A 13,401-nucleotide genomic window follows, 5' to 3' on the forward strand; every position below is an offset into this window, starting at 1 on the left:
TGTTTGCCTCAAATGAAACCTGGCTCTCCACTATTGACAATGCTCCCGTCACATCACTTTTCAGCAGTAGCTCTCTTTCCTCCCAGGCCCTCCATACCACTAGCCATAGGAGAACAATATGAAGTGTCTTTAAGTCCCTGATCATCCTCTGAAGATTTTACCTCCTAGTTCAATCACTGTTTCTTATAAGAATTACTCCTGTCTTAGCTCTTGACAATATCAATATCCACATAGACATAGTCTGGCCTCTTTTTCCATAGCTCTTTTCCTCTGTTGACCAGCTACCACACTTCCATGGTCCTGCCTCAACCCTGACACTGTCATTACCAATATCTGCACTCTTTTTATGATCAGATTTTCAACAATTCCAATTGCGGGTCTTTTCTGCTTACTTTTTCTAGTTATTTGGATTGACGAAAGTCTATTGATCCTCTGTTCTTTGTGCTTGCTCTCATTCCCTTTGTATCCTTACTTTATTCCACATCCAGTTTAGGTATGTCAGTCCATCTATATGAGCACTCCTTTTCAGACACTCTCACTCTCGTTTTTCCTAACCTTATCTAGCTCATTTTCCCCCTCCCAGCAAAGCCCTAGCTCTGATTAAATCCAAATCTGCCTATTCTATGCCTGAATCCCCAGCTGAAGGCTGGAAAAAAATACACAATTATGCTGAATTATCTCACTTAAAGACTTCCCTGATGACTCAGATGGTAACGAAACTACCTGCACTGCAGGAGACCTGGGTTTAATCCCTGGATTGGGAAGATCCCCTGGAGGAGGGCATGGCAACACACTTCAGTATTCGTGCCTGGAGAATCCCCATGGACAGAGGAGCCTAGTGGGCTACAGTCCGTGGGCTCACAAAGAGTTGGACGTGACTGAGAGAGTAAGCACAGCACATAGCACATCTCACTTAAAACATTTCTTCTGAATGCTTAATGATGCCCAAAAGACCAATCCCTCTTTCATCTTCCCAAGCAACTATTATATTGTTTATTACAATCAAAGAGGTTGACAAGAGTTCCCACAACCACAGTTACTTATCCCATACGATATGCTCTGTGTTCCTTCACATTTTTATGGATGTTTATAACTAAGGCAACATTCTAAATCTTATGCTGCTTCTTCAAGAAAAACATTCCAGCTATTCCTTTCACTTTCTTCAAATATTCAAAAAAATTGGATTTTTTCAATTCTCCTTTCATCTTAATCAAATCCTCACTTTCCATCAGATCATTCTCATCAAAATAGAAACATGCTAACTATATGCAGATAATACCACCCTTATGGCAGAAAGTGAGGAAGAACTAAAGCCCTCTTGATGAAAGTGAAAGAGGAGAGTGAAAAAATTGGCTTAAAGCTCAACATTCAGAAAACGAAGATCATGGCTTCCAGTCCCATCACTTCATGAAAAATAGAGGGGGAAAGAGTGGACACAGTGTCTGACTTTATTTTTCTGGGCTCCAAAATCAGTGCAGATTGTGATTGCAGCCATGAAATTAAAAGATGCTTACTCCTTTCCTTGGAAGGAAAGTTATAACCAACCTAGACAACATATTAAAAAGCAGAGACATTACTTTGCCAACAAAGGTCCATCTAGTCAAGGCTATGGTTTTTCCAGTGGTCATGTATGGATGTGAGAGTTGGACTGTGAAGAATGCTGAGTGCCGAAAAATTGATGCTTTTGAACTGTGGTGTTGGAAAAGACTCTTGAGAGTCCCTTGGACTGCAAGGACATCCAACCAGTCCATCCTAAAGATCAGTCCTGAGTGTTCATTGGAGGGACTGATGTTGAAGCTGAAACTCCAATACTTTGGCCACACGATGAGAAGAGCTGACTCATTTGAAAAGATCCTGATGCTGGGAGGGATTGGGGGCAGGAGGAGAAGGGGATGACAGAGGATGAGATAGTTGGATGGTATCACCGACTTGATGGACATGTGTTTGGGTGGACTCCAGGAGTTGGTGATGGACAGGGAGGCCTGGTGTACTGTGGTTCATGGGGTCGCAAAGAGTCGGAGACCACTGAGCAACTGAACTGAACTGAACAGTCCTCAACTCCAAGCTTTCCATCTAACAGCTGCTGCTGCTGCTAAGTCGCTTCATTCGTGTCCGACTCTGTGCAACCCCATAGACGGCAGCCGACCCTGTCCTTGGGATTCTCCAGGCAAGAACACTGGAGTGGGTTGCCATTTCCTTCTCCAATGCATGAAAGTGAAAAGTGAAAGTGAAGTCACTCAGTCGTGTCCGACTCTTAGTGACCCCATGGACTGCAGCCTACCAGGATCCTCCACCCATGGGATTTTCCAGGCAAGAGTACTGGAGTGGGTTGCCATTGCCTTCTCCACATCTAACAGCACCAGTCCCCAATTTATCACTTCTCATTTTCTTTTGAACCCCTCTAATGAGACAATTTTGTATACTACTCTACTAAAATTGCTTTCATTGAGATCACAGGTGACCTCCAAATTGCTCAATCTAGCTGTCAGTACTTGGTCCTCACATTTCTTAACCTGTAGTAGTATTTGATGGAGTGGATCCCTCCTTCCTCTTTCAAAGCTTTTATTCCCTTTGCTTCAAGATATCACATTCACCTAGTTTGTCTCTTATCCTTTGTCTCCTTCTCAGTATCTTTCTCAGATTCCCCTTCTGTTCCTATTTCTAAATGTAGACATGCCCAGAAATCATAAGCCTTTTCTGTCCCTTGTTGCTGCTGTGCTGTGCTCGGTCCTGTCTGATTCTCTGTGACCCCATGGAGTGTAGCCCACCAGGCTCCTCTGTCCATGGAATTCTTCAGGCAAGAATATTGGAGTTGGGTGCTGTGCCCACCCCCAGGGGATCTTCCCAACACCAGGCTCCAACTCTTACATCTCCTGCATTGGCAGGTGGATTCTTCATCACTACCCCACCTAGGAAGCCCTTTCTGCCCTCTATCTGCACTCAACTAGAAATCTCATCTGGGACAACTCTCACATATATATTCCCAGACCAAATCTCTCCATTGTGCCCTGGATACAACCACATTATGCCCTGGATACAACCACATTGTGCCCTGGATACAACCACAGTCAATTGTGCTCTGTAACACTTAATACAAATTTATTCCAAAGCGATTGATATTAGAGAACTATTTGAGCATAAAGCTAATTTAAAAATTGCTTTGACTTATGGCAATTTTGTTCTACCATGTACATATGTTTCTTAGCAGTAGAAATTTTAATTTTGTTTTATTTATTTACCTACAGACTTGGTTTTATGTTTTGGTTTTCTGATCATATAACCATACCAGGAATACCATGGATAGTCAATAAATATTTGTTAAATGAATGAATAAATGGGTTCAGGAGATCTTGTAAAGTCTGAGGGATATACGCAAACTGTTTTGTACAAGTGCAATTTTCTGAAGAAAGAGACATACTTTCCTGTATTTTCAAAGAGATTCCTAACTACCTGCCCACATACACACAAAGGAAAAAAAAAAAAAAACAGTAATGATATAATTCTAACAATGACTCATTAGGACTTTTTTCTGACCCTCAGAAGTAAGACTACATTAATTAAAACACTCATATAGAATAATAATGCTAAAGTATTACTTATAGATTTAAAAAGTACACCCAATTGTTTAAAAAATAATAGAATTTGGAACTCAGAATGACAGTATTGCTACTGCTTTTGGTTTTTCTGGGTTTGCTTAAATTTAAAAATATATCTTGATATCTTTATTACAAAGGTATTAAACATTTACCATAGATCTGAACTCAGAAAAGTGACCTGTAAATCATTTATAATTCTATTGTACAGTGTTACTATTTCACAGTATACTCCTTCAGGCTCATTTCTATGCATGAGAGTTATTCTTTATAGATGGACAAATCTTCTTGTAATACAAATAAGTCTCCTCCATTTGTTCTCTACAAGTTTTAAGTATAATATGAAGTACCAACTGAATTTTTTAAAGTTTGAAAATGAGAACTAAAGTAAAAGCAAAACAGTCTACAGAACAAACAAAATAGATGGTTAAAAGAAATCCTTGCAAAGAATGTATTATTCACAGAAGTTTTTAACCATTTATTTATGCTTACACTATTCTTATTTTATAAAATACCATATACTTGGTTACTCAGTCTCTACAAAATATTCTAGAAATAGAAAATTTTAAATGGAGGACAGAGAGACTGCTACAGGTAGTCATACTGACAACAATAAAATGAAGCTTGACAAAATAGAAAAAAATAGAGACAAGCTTAAATATCCCCAGAGTAGAGTAATATGAGGCCATTTAGTATAGGAGTAAAAGGCCCTAAACAGCGCAATTGCTCCCAAGGTCACAGTTTTACAGCCAATATAATAAAGTCATAAGAATCACTGAGGGGAAAAAATATTTTATTGTAGTACTCTCTGGATTAAGAATGAATCCAGGTAGTCAAAATTTTCAAAGTATTAAAGCTTTAGATATTAGAACTGTTTGGCTCTTTAGACTGACCCATTTTCCAAGAATTACTGTTTAAGTACTATAGTGAAAATATTTGCTTTTATATTGAGAAATACATGTTTACAAATGATATGGTAGTAAGATGTGTGGCTCAAAGATAAGGAGGGTGCACTTTTAAATTATTTACAACACTGTCCTTTGTATTTGAGGAATAGAGATAAACTAAAAGTTTGGTTGAAAGGTTTATATATAGAAAAAGGGAAAATAAAGGTAATTACTAGGGTGATATTAAAAATTTTAGAAAGAGATTATATACAAACATGAAGCAACTGAAATAGAGACTATGGAAATAATTTCTTGGTTTCCTCCTTGTCAGCCTTAATCTAGAATGAGCCAACACTTGAGTCAAATGGTCCCAGCTCATACCTCACAGAAACCAATCTCAAAGCACAAACTTTCAGCCAATATTGTTTGAACTGACTGACTATTAGGCATGTGGTGGTTTAATTGCTAAGTCGTGTCCAACTCTTTCAATCCCATGAACTGTAGCACACCAGGCTCTTCTGTCCATAAGATTTTCCAGGAAAGGATAATGGAGTTGGTTGCCATGCCCTCCTCCAGGGGATCTTCCCAACTCAGAGATCAAACCCAGGTCTCCTGCACTGCAGGCAGATTCTTTACCAACCTTATTCTTATTGACATGGCAGCCAACATTCTTCTAAGCTCTTCTCAACATTATCCTCTATATGAAGGAAAGTGCCACATTACCATTCCTAGTGAAATAGTTGTTGACTTTATACCTGTTGAAAATTAGTTGAACATTTTCATTTGCTAAAATTACTATAATCCAAAGAAAAATTACCTTTAAGGCTGTTTTGAACTTCTAAAGCTATATCAAGAGCATTAAAGGGCAGAACTGGTTCGTTGGCAATTTGCAAAATCACTTCTCCTGAGAGCTGAAAGAAAAAAAATACTAGAATTTAGTATTAAGGGTTTTTGTTTGTTTTTCATTATTTCATGCAATTTTACACTCTTATCTAGAGTAAAAAAAAAAGAGGGCAAATTTATTTTTATAATATTTCTTTTTTAAAAATCTTTAAAAAATTTTTGTCTTTCTGTAAAGAAAAAAAAAAAAGTCCTCAGTATATTTTCCATGTCTTAGATTAGTATAAGGAGATAAAATATTTTCTTTCTTTTGGGCTAAAATATTAAGAAATAGTTTCCCTAGTTGAAGGAGTTGTTAAACATAAACTTTAAAACAATTCCTTATAAAACAGTTCAGAATGTCACATGATAAAACCATCAAGAGGAACAACTGCAAATCAATAGCTGGTTATAGGAGCTAGGAAAATTCCAGACAAAATTAATGATCAGTTAATTTCATGTAAGATATAATTTTTAAAATCCTTTAAAATCCACATCAGTTCAGTCACTCAGTTGTGTCCAACTCTTTGCAACCCATGAATCACAGCACGCCAGGCCTCCCTGTCCATCACCAACTCCTGGAGTTCACTCAAACTCAAGTCCATCGAGTCAGTGGTGCCATCCAGCCATCTCATCCTCTGTCATCCCCTTCTCCTTCTGCCCCCAATCCCTCCCAGCATCAGTCTTTTCCAATGAGTCAACTCTTCACATGAGGTGGCCAAAGTACTGGAGTTTCAGCTTCAGCATCATTCTCTCCAAAGAAATCCCAGGGCTGATCTCCTTCAGAATGGACTGGTTGGATCTCCTTGCAGTCCAAGGGACTCTCAAGAGTCTTCTCCAACACCACAGTTCAAAAGCATCAATTCTTCGGCGCTCGGCTTTCTTAGTCCAACTCTCACATCCATACATGACCACTGGAAAAACCATAGCCTTGACTAGACAGACTTTTGTTGGCAAAGTAATGTCTCTGCTTTTGAATATGCTATCTAGGTTGGTCATAACTTTCCTTCCAAGGAGTAAGCGTCTTTTAGTTTCAGGGCTGTAGTCACCATCTGCAGTGATTTTGGAGCCCCCAAAAATAAAGTCTGACACTGTTTCCACATACTTCATGCTTTGCTATATTCGTAATCAGTTTTCCAAACTTTATCAAAACTAATACCATTTATACGTCTCTGAGATCAATGTTTAAATTAAATTATAAAAATACAAAAATTTAAATGGCATTCTCTAAACTCACACCTGGAATTTTCACACATGAATATGTTTCTACCACTGCACTCCAAAACTGGGTCTGAAAACCAACATATGCACTACAGCTGAACTAGCATCTGCTTAATAGACTGAACAAGTCATATGCATTTTTATACATCTCTAAGGAACTTAGGGCTGGGGGCAAATGCCATTGTTACTCCCCAGCCCCCCAAGTGATATTTAATATTTACCTTGGCTTAACAAATGTCCCTACATCTCTTTTAACCCTGAGCTGGCACATAGGGAAATTTGTGTTGATATTATTAATGTACTATGAGATTTTGTTAATGAATGAAAATGTTGTCTTGTGAAACTACACAGGGGAAATGAACACACTAATTTGAGACCATAAAGAACATATAAAAGAAGCAACTTACAAGGAGAATGTGATGTTAAATATTCAAATCCACACATTTAACAAGGGTCAAATTTCATTTAATATTTAAAAGTTATATTTCCCAGTTGTTTGCACAATTTATATCATAATGAAAGTACAGCTTGAGGAAATGTATTTCTTAGGAACAGGAAAAGAAAACACCTTTGAGATCCCTTTATTTCTTTGAGATATTTTTCTCCCAGTGTAACAACCACTGCTCCCCAAATGCCTCAAGTATTTTGCAGCATTTTATCCTCAGCATATGATCACAAAAATCCTAGGCAACTGCCTACTTTGACTATGCTGTTAGCTATTCAGGAGAAAAAGCATTATATGCAACATGTTGATATGAATCCTGTTTCTAGCCCACTCCACCCCTTCTAAACCATGTATGGAAAACCAGTATTTGGAAATAAATTATTTGTAAAAGGAATGTTTAAAGAAGATTAAGAGGCATTATGGTTTCTTTTTTCCAATTTGCATTGGAAATAGAAACTACAGAACAGACATGTTTTGTTTACATTTTTGGAATCTGGAAACCACGCATTACAAAAGATTAAAATAAAAGAATTGGAAGGCAGGAGAAAGGCAGCTTCTTCTTGTGCTGCTGGAGAAGCTGTTTTGTTTTGGGTCTTTTGAGTCATTTGGCAGCTAGAACAACTAGAATATAAACCAGCCACCTTGCTATGTTTCAAAAAGAAGCTGGTAACAAATCCTGGGACTTCCAAGGCACCTGGCCCACAATGGAATGCTTCAAGTAAATAGGCTTTATTTGCATCTTCAATCACATGAGGGAGATTTGTATATGCTGTGCCATGCAGTGAGAAGAGACAAACCATACTGCATACCCTTTTTGTGGATTCTGGAATTCATTTTTATTGAGGCATGACAAAGTAACTTTCCTTTGCATTTAAATAAGGCTCCTTTCTTTTCAAAGTTCTTTATACACATTTTGTTATCTCATTTAAGTATCTTGCCAGGCCTAGAGGCAGATCAGTTCAGTTCAGTTCAGTTGGTCAATGTATCCACTCTTCGCAACGGTATGGACTGAAGCATGCCAGGCTTCCCAGTCCATCACCAACACATGGAGCTTGCTCAAACTCATGTCCATCGAGTTGGTGATACCATCTAACCATCTCATCCTCTGTCATCCCCTTCTCCTTATGCCTTCAATCTTTCCCAGCATCAGGGTCTTTTCCAATGAGTCAGTTCTTCACATCAGGTGGCCAAAAGTATTGGAGCTTCAGCTTCAGCATCAGGCCTTCCAATGAATATTCAGAACTGATGTCCTTTAGGATTGACTGGTTTGATCTCCTTGCTGTCCAAGGGACTCTCAAGAGTTCTCCAACACCACAGCTCAAAAGCACCAATACTTTGAGGCTGAGCTTTCTTTATGCTGCAACTCTCTAATCCATACATGACTACTGGAAAAACCATAGCTTTGAGTATGTGGACTTTTGTTGGCAAAGTAATGTTTCTGCTTTTTAATATGCTGTCTAGGTTTGTCTTAGCTGTTTTTTCCAAGGATCAAGTGTCTTAATTTCATGGCTGCAGTCATCATCTGCAGTAATTTTGGGGACCAAGAAAATAAAGTCTGTCACCGGTTCCAATTTTTCCCCATCTATTTGCCATGAAGTGATGGGACCGGATGCCATGATCTTGGTTTTTTGAATGTTGAGTTTTAAGTCAGTTTTTTTTTTCACTCTTTTCTTTCACTTTCATCAAAAGGCTCTTAAGTTCCTCTTCATTTTCTGCCATAAGTGTCATGTTATCATCATATCTGAGGTTGTTGATATTTCTCCTGGCAATCTTGATTCCATCTTGTGCTTCATCCAATCTGGCATTTCACATGAAGTACTTTGGATATAAATTAAATAAACAAGGTGACAACATACAGCCTTGACATCCTCCTTTACCAATTTTGCACCAGTCCATGGTTCCATGTCCAATTCTAACCATTGCTTCCCAACCTGCATACAGATTTCTCAAGAGGCAGGTCAGGTGGTCTGGTATTTTTATCTCTTTAAGAATTTTCCACAGTTTGTTGTGATCTACACAGTCAAAGGCTTTAGCATAGTCAATGAAGCAGAAGTAGATTTTTTTCTGGAATTCTCTTGCTTTTTGTATGATCCAGTGAATGTTGGCAATTTGATGTCTGGTTCCTCTGCCTTTTCTAAGTCCAGCTTGCATATCTGGAAGTTCTTGGTACACATATGGTTGAGACTTAGCTTGGGGAATTTTGAGCATTACTTTGGTATCATGTGATATGAGTCCAATTGTGCCATAGTTTGAACCTTCTTTGACATTACTCTTCTTTGGAACTGGAATGAAAACTGACCTTTTCTAGTCCTGTAGCCACTGCTGAGGTTTCCAAATTTGCTGGCATATTGAGTGAAGCACTTTCACAGCATCATCTTTTAGGATTTGAAATAGCTCAACTGGAATTCCATCACTTCCACTAGCTTTGTTCATAGTAATGCTTCCTAAGGTCAACTTGATTCCACACAAGATGTCTGGCTCTAGGTGAATGATCACACCATCATGGTTATCTGGGTGTTTAAGATCTTTTTTTCATAGTTCTTCTGTGTATTCTTGCCACCTCTTCTTTATGTCTTCTGTTTCTGTTAGGTCCATACCATTCCTATCCTTTATTATGCCCATCTTTGTGTGAAAAGTTCCCTTGGTATCTCTAATTTTCTTAAAGAAATCTCTAGTCTTTCCCATTCTATTGTTTTCCTCTATTTCTTTGCAACTGGTCACTTAGGAAGTCTTTCTTATTGCTCCTAGCTATTCTTTGGAATTCTGCATTCAGATAGATATATATTTCCTTTTCTCCTTCACCTTTCACTTCTCTTCTTTCCTTAGCTATTTGTCAGGCCTTCTCAGATAGTGGAGGAATTAATCCTATACTGAAAACAGTGAGTATAAGCCTTACTAAGTTGCAGTTAAGATAGTAACATAGGAGGTTCCTGAACTCCCCTCCTCCCACAGATACATTGAGTCTACAGCTATACATGAAACCATTCCCCATTGAAAAATAAAATCCAGAAATCAGATGAAATGACCCTGGCACACTGGTGGAACAATAATAAAAAAAACACATGGAAATGAATAAGGCCTGAGACATGCTCTTGCTATAAACTCCACCCCATCACAGTGATATACAATAGGAAATGAACTCAGAAGTCTCAATTTCTCCTTGAAGAGGAAATGTTAAGACCCAACATCTAAAGGCTCAACTTTTAAGACTTCCAACCAAGGGATAAAATATCAAGCCCTGAAGGACAAAAAGCCTCTGTCCACATGGTATACAACACTACAGCCAACAAAGAAACAGTCCCTAATGGACTCAAGAGGACTCACTGCAGTTCCCCACCTCAGGCTCAGTACAGAGGAAAAATGCCCACCATCCAGCCTTTACCTGAAGAGGTCTTATTGAATACTTTAAATGTTGCTGCCTTCAGGTCACATCTCTTATTTAGCCCTAGGGACACAACTCAATCATCAGTGGAGAACAGGGAAGCCAATTGAAAGATATACCCATCTGAATGCAGGATTCCAGAGAATAGCAAGGAGAGATAAGAAAACCTTTTTAAGTGAAAAGTGGAGGTAAATAAAAAAAATAAAAAAACAATAGATTGGGAAAGACTAGAGATCTCTTCAAGAAAATTAGAGATATCAAGGGAACATTTCCTGCAATGATAGACACAATATAGGACAGAAAGAGTTTGGACCTAACAGAAGAGGAAGATATTAAGAAAAGTTGGCAAGAATACACAGAAGAACTATACAAAAAGATCTTAATAACCTGGATAACCACAATGATGTGCTTACTCACCTAGAATCAGACATCCTAGAGTGTGAAGTCAAGTGTGCCTTGGGAAGCATCACTATGAACAAAGCTAGGGGAAGTAACAAAATACCAACTGAGCTATTTCAGATCCTAAAAGATGATGCTGTGAAAGTGCTACACTCAATATGCCAGCAAATTTGGAAAACTCAGCAGTGGCTACAGGACTAGAAAAAGTAAGTTTCCATTACAATCCCAAAGAAGGGTATTGCCAGAGAAGGTTCAAACTACTACACCATTGCAATCATTTCACACTCTAGCAAGGTAATGCTCAACATCCTTCTAGCTAGGCTTCAACAGTACATGAACCTAGAACTTCCAGATATGCAAGCTGGATTTAGAAAAGGCAGAGGAACCAGAGATCAAATTGCCTACATTCATTGGATCATACAAAAAGCAAGAGAATTCCAGAAAAAACATTTACTTCTGCTTCATTGACTATGCTCAAGCCTTTGACTGTATAGATCACAGCAAACTGTGGAAAATTCTTAGAGATGGGAATACCATCACCATACCTGCCTCCTGAGAAATCCATACGCAGGTAAAGAAGCAACAGTTAGAACCAGACATGAAAAATGGGCAGATTCAAAATTGAGAAAGGATTATTTTAAGGGCTCTATATTGTGACCCTGACTATTTAACTTATATTCAGAGTACATCATGCAAAATGTTGGACTGGATGATGCTCAAACTGGAATCAAGATTGCTGGACAAATATCAATAACCACAGATATGCAGATGATGCCACCTTTATGGTAGAAAGTGAAAAGGAAATTAAAGAGTCTCTTGAAGAAGGTAAAAGAGGAGTGTGAAAAAGTTGGCTTAAAATTCAACATTCAGAAAACCAAGGTCATGGCATCTGATCCCATCACTTCATGGCAACTAGTTGGGGAAACAATGGAATCAGTAACAGGCTTTATTTTCTTGGGATCCAAAATCACTGTGGGCTGTGACTACAGTCATGAAATTAAAAGATACTTGCTCCTTGGAAGAAAAGCAATGACAAACGTAGATAGCATATTAAAAAACAGAGTCATTACTTTGCCAACAAAGGTCTGTATAGTCAAAGCTATGGCTTTTCCATTAGTCATGTATGGATGTGAGTGCTGGACAATATAAAAGGCTGAGCACTGAAGAATTGTTGCCTTTGACTGTGGTGTTGGAGAAGACTTGAGAGTCCCTTGGAATGCAAAGATATCAAACCTGTCAATCCCAAAGGAAATTAATCCTGAATATTCACTGGAAGGACTAATGCTAAAGCTGAAGCTCCAATACTTTGGCCACCTTATGCAAATAACTGACTCATTGGAAAAGACACTGATACTGGGAAAGATTGAGGATAGGAGGAGAAGGGGACCACAGAGGATGAGATAATTGGATGGCATCACTGACTCAATGGACATGAGTTTGAGCAAAGACTGGAGATGGTGAAGGACAGGGAAGCCTGGAAACCTGCAATCCATGGAGTCACACAGAATTTGACATGACCGAGTAACTGAACAACAACAACAATAGATTCCATCTCAGCATTCTCCTTGTAGCCCTCACAAACTGCTGAGACCTCTCTAGAAGCAGCTTACAGACACACATCTGGTACCATGGCTTTTGCAACTGCCACTCAGGGGACACATCCCTCAGTCATTTGGCTGTTACCAGCTGGACTTACATTTATAGATCTCACAGGACTGAAACAAACAGAGAAACACTTTTTAACAGTGCTCAGCACAGAAGAAGACTGAAATGTCCATCACTTAGTTTTTCCCTGGAAGAGGTTTATTTGCATAATGCAAAATCTTCTGAGAGTCTGACTTCTAATTAGCCTGCATCTAGGTACTGACTGAGATATTCCCCTCTGGGACACTAACAAGTATTAGCATATCCTCAACTACTGAAAGTCACTTAAAAAAAAAAAAAAAAGAAAGAAAGAGGCTTGGATAATCACAAAGGTTTGTGATACAACCAAGAGGTAAAGCTAGGCTAGATGATAAGTTTTATGTCCAACATGAGACCATTCCTTAAGAATAAGAGTGGCTGTTTTATCTAATGCACAGAAACCAATAGAGTCAAAGAAAATGAAGAAACAAAAAAAAAAAAAAAGAAGTTCCAAAATAGAACAAGATAAAACTTTATTTACAGACGTTAAGGAAATGAAGATAAGTGATTTACTTGAGAAGCATTCAAAGTAATATCATAAATTTCCTCACCAAGGTCAGAACAGTACATTAACAAAGTGAGAATTTCAATAAAGAGAGAGAGAAGATATAAGGAAATCCAAATAGTAATCACAGAACTGAATACAATAGCTGAACAGAAAAACTTGGTAGAGGGTTCAGCAGAACACTAGATCAAGAGGAACAAAGAATCAATGAACATGGAGACAGAACAGTGGAATTCATCCAATTAGAGGACCAAAAAGGAAAAAAAAAATGAAAAAGAGTTAAAATAGTTTAAGGACATATGGGATACCACCAAACACATCAATATTTGCATTATATAGGTCCTAGAGAAGAATAAAGTGAGAAAGGCTGATTCAAAGAAATAATGGCTATACCTGAAAGTAACACA

The 13,401-nt window shown here is 38.2% G+C and overlaps 1 protein-coding gene across 7 annotated transcripts in view; it reads right to left on the bottom strand.

Annotated features, from left to right (window-relative positions):
• Positions 1–13,401, bottom strand: part of NAALADL2 (N-acetylated alpha-linked acidic dipeptidase like 2) — a 1,605,389-nt gene that overhangs the window by 98,568 nt on the left and 1,493,420 nt on the right. For all 7 annotated transcript variants that reach the window (XM_070373006.1, XM_070373026.1, XM_070373016.1 and 4 more), the window contains one exon: positions 5,298–5,391. In XM_070373006.1, the coding sequence (XP_070229107.1) occupies positions 5,298–5,391 (94 nt within the window). The remainder of the gene's footprint in view (positions 1–5,297; positions 5,392–13,401) is intronic.

This window comes from Bos mutus, chromosome 1, assembly GCF_027580195.1.
Source record: "Bos mutus isolate GX-2022 chromosome 1, NWIPB_WYAK_1.1, whole genome shotgun sequence".
NCBI lineage: Eukaryota > Metazoa > Chordata > Mammalia > Artiodactyla > Bovidae > Bos > Bos mutus.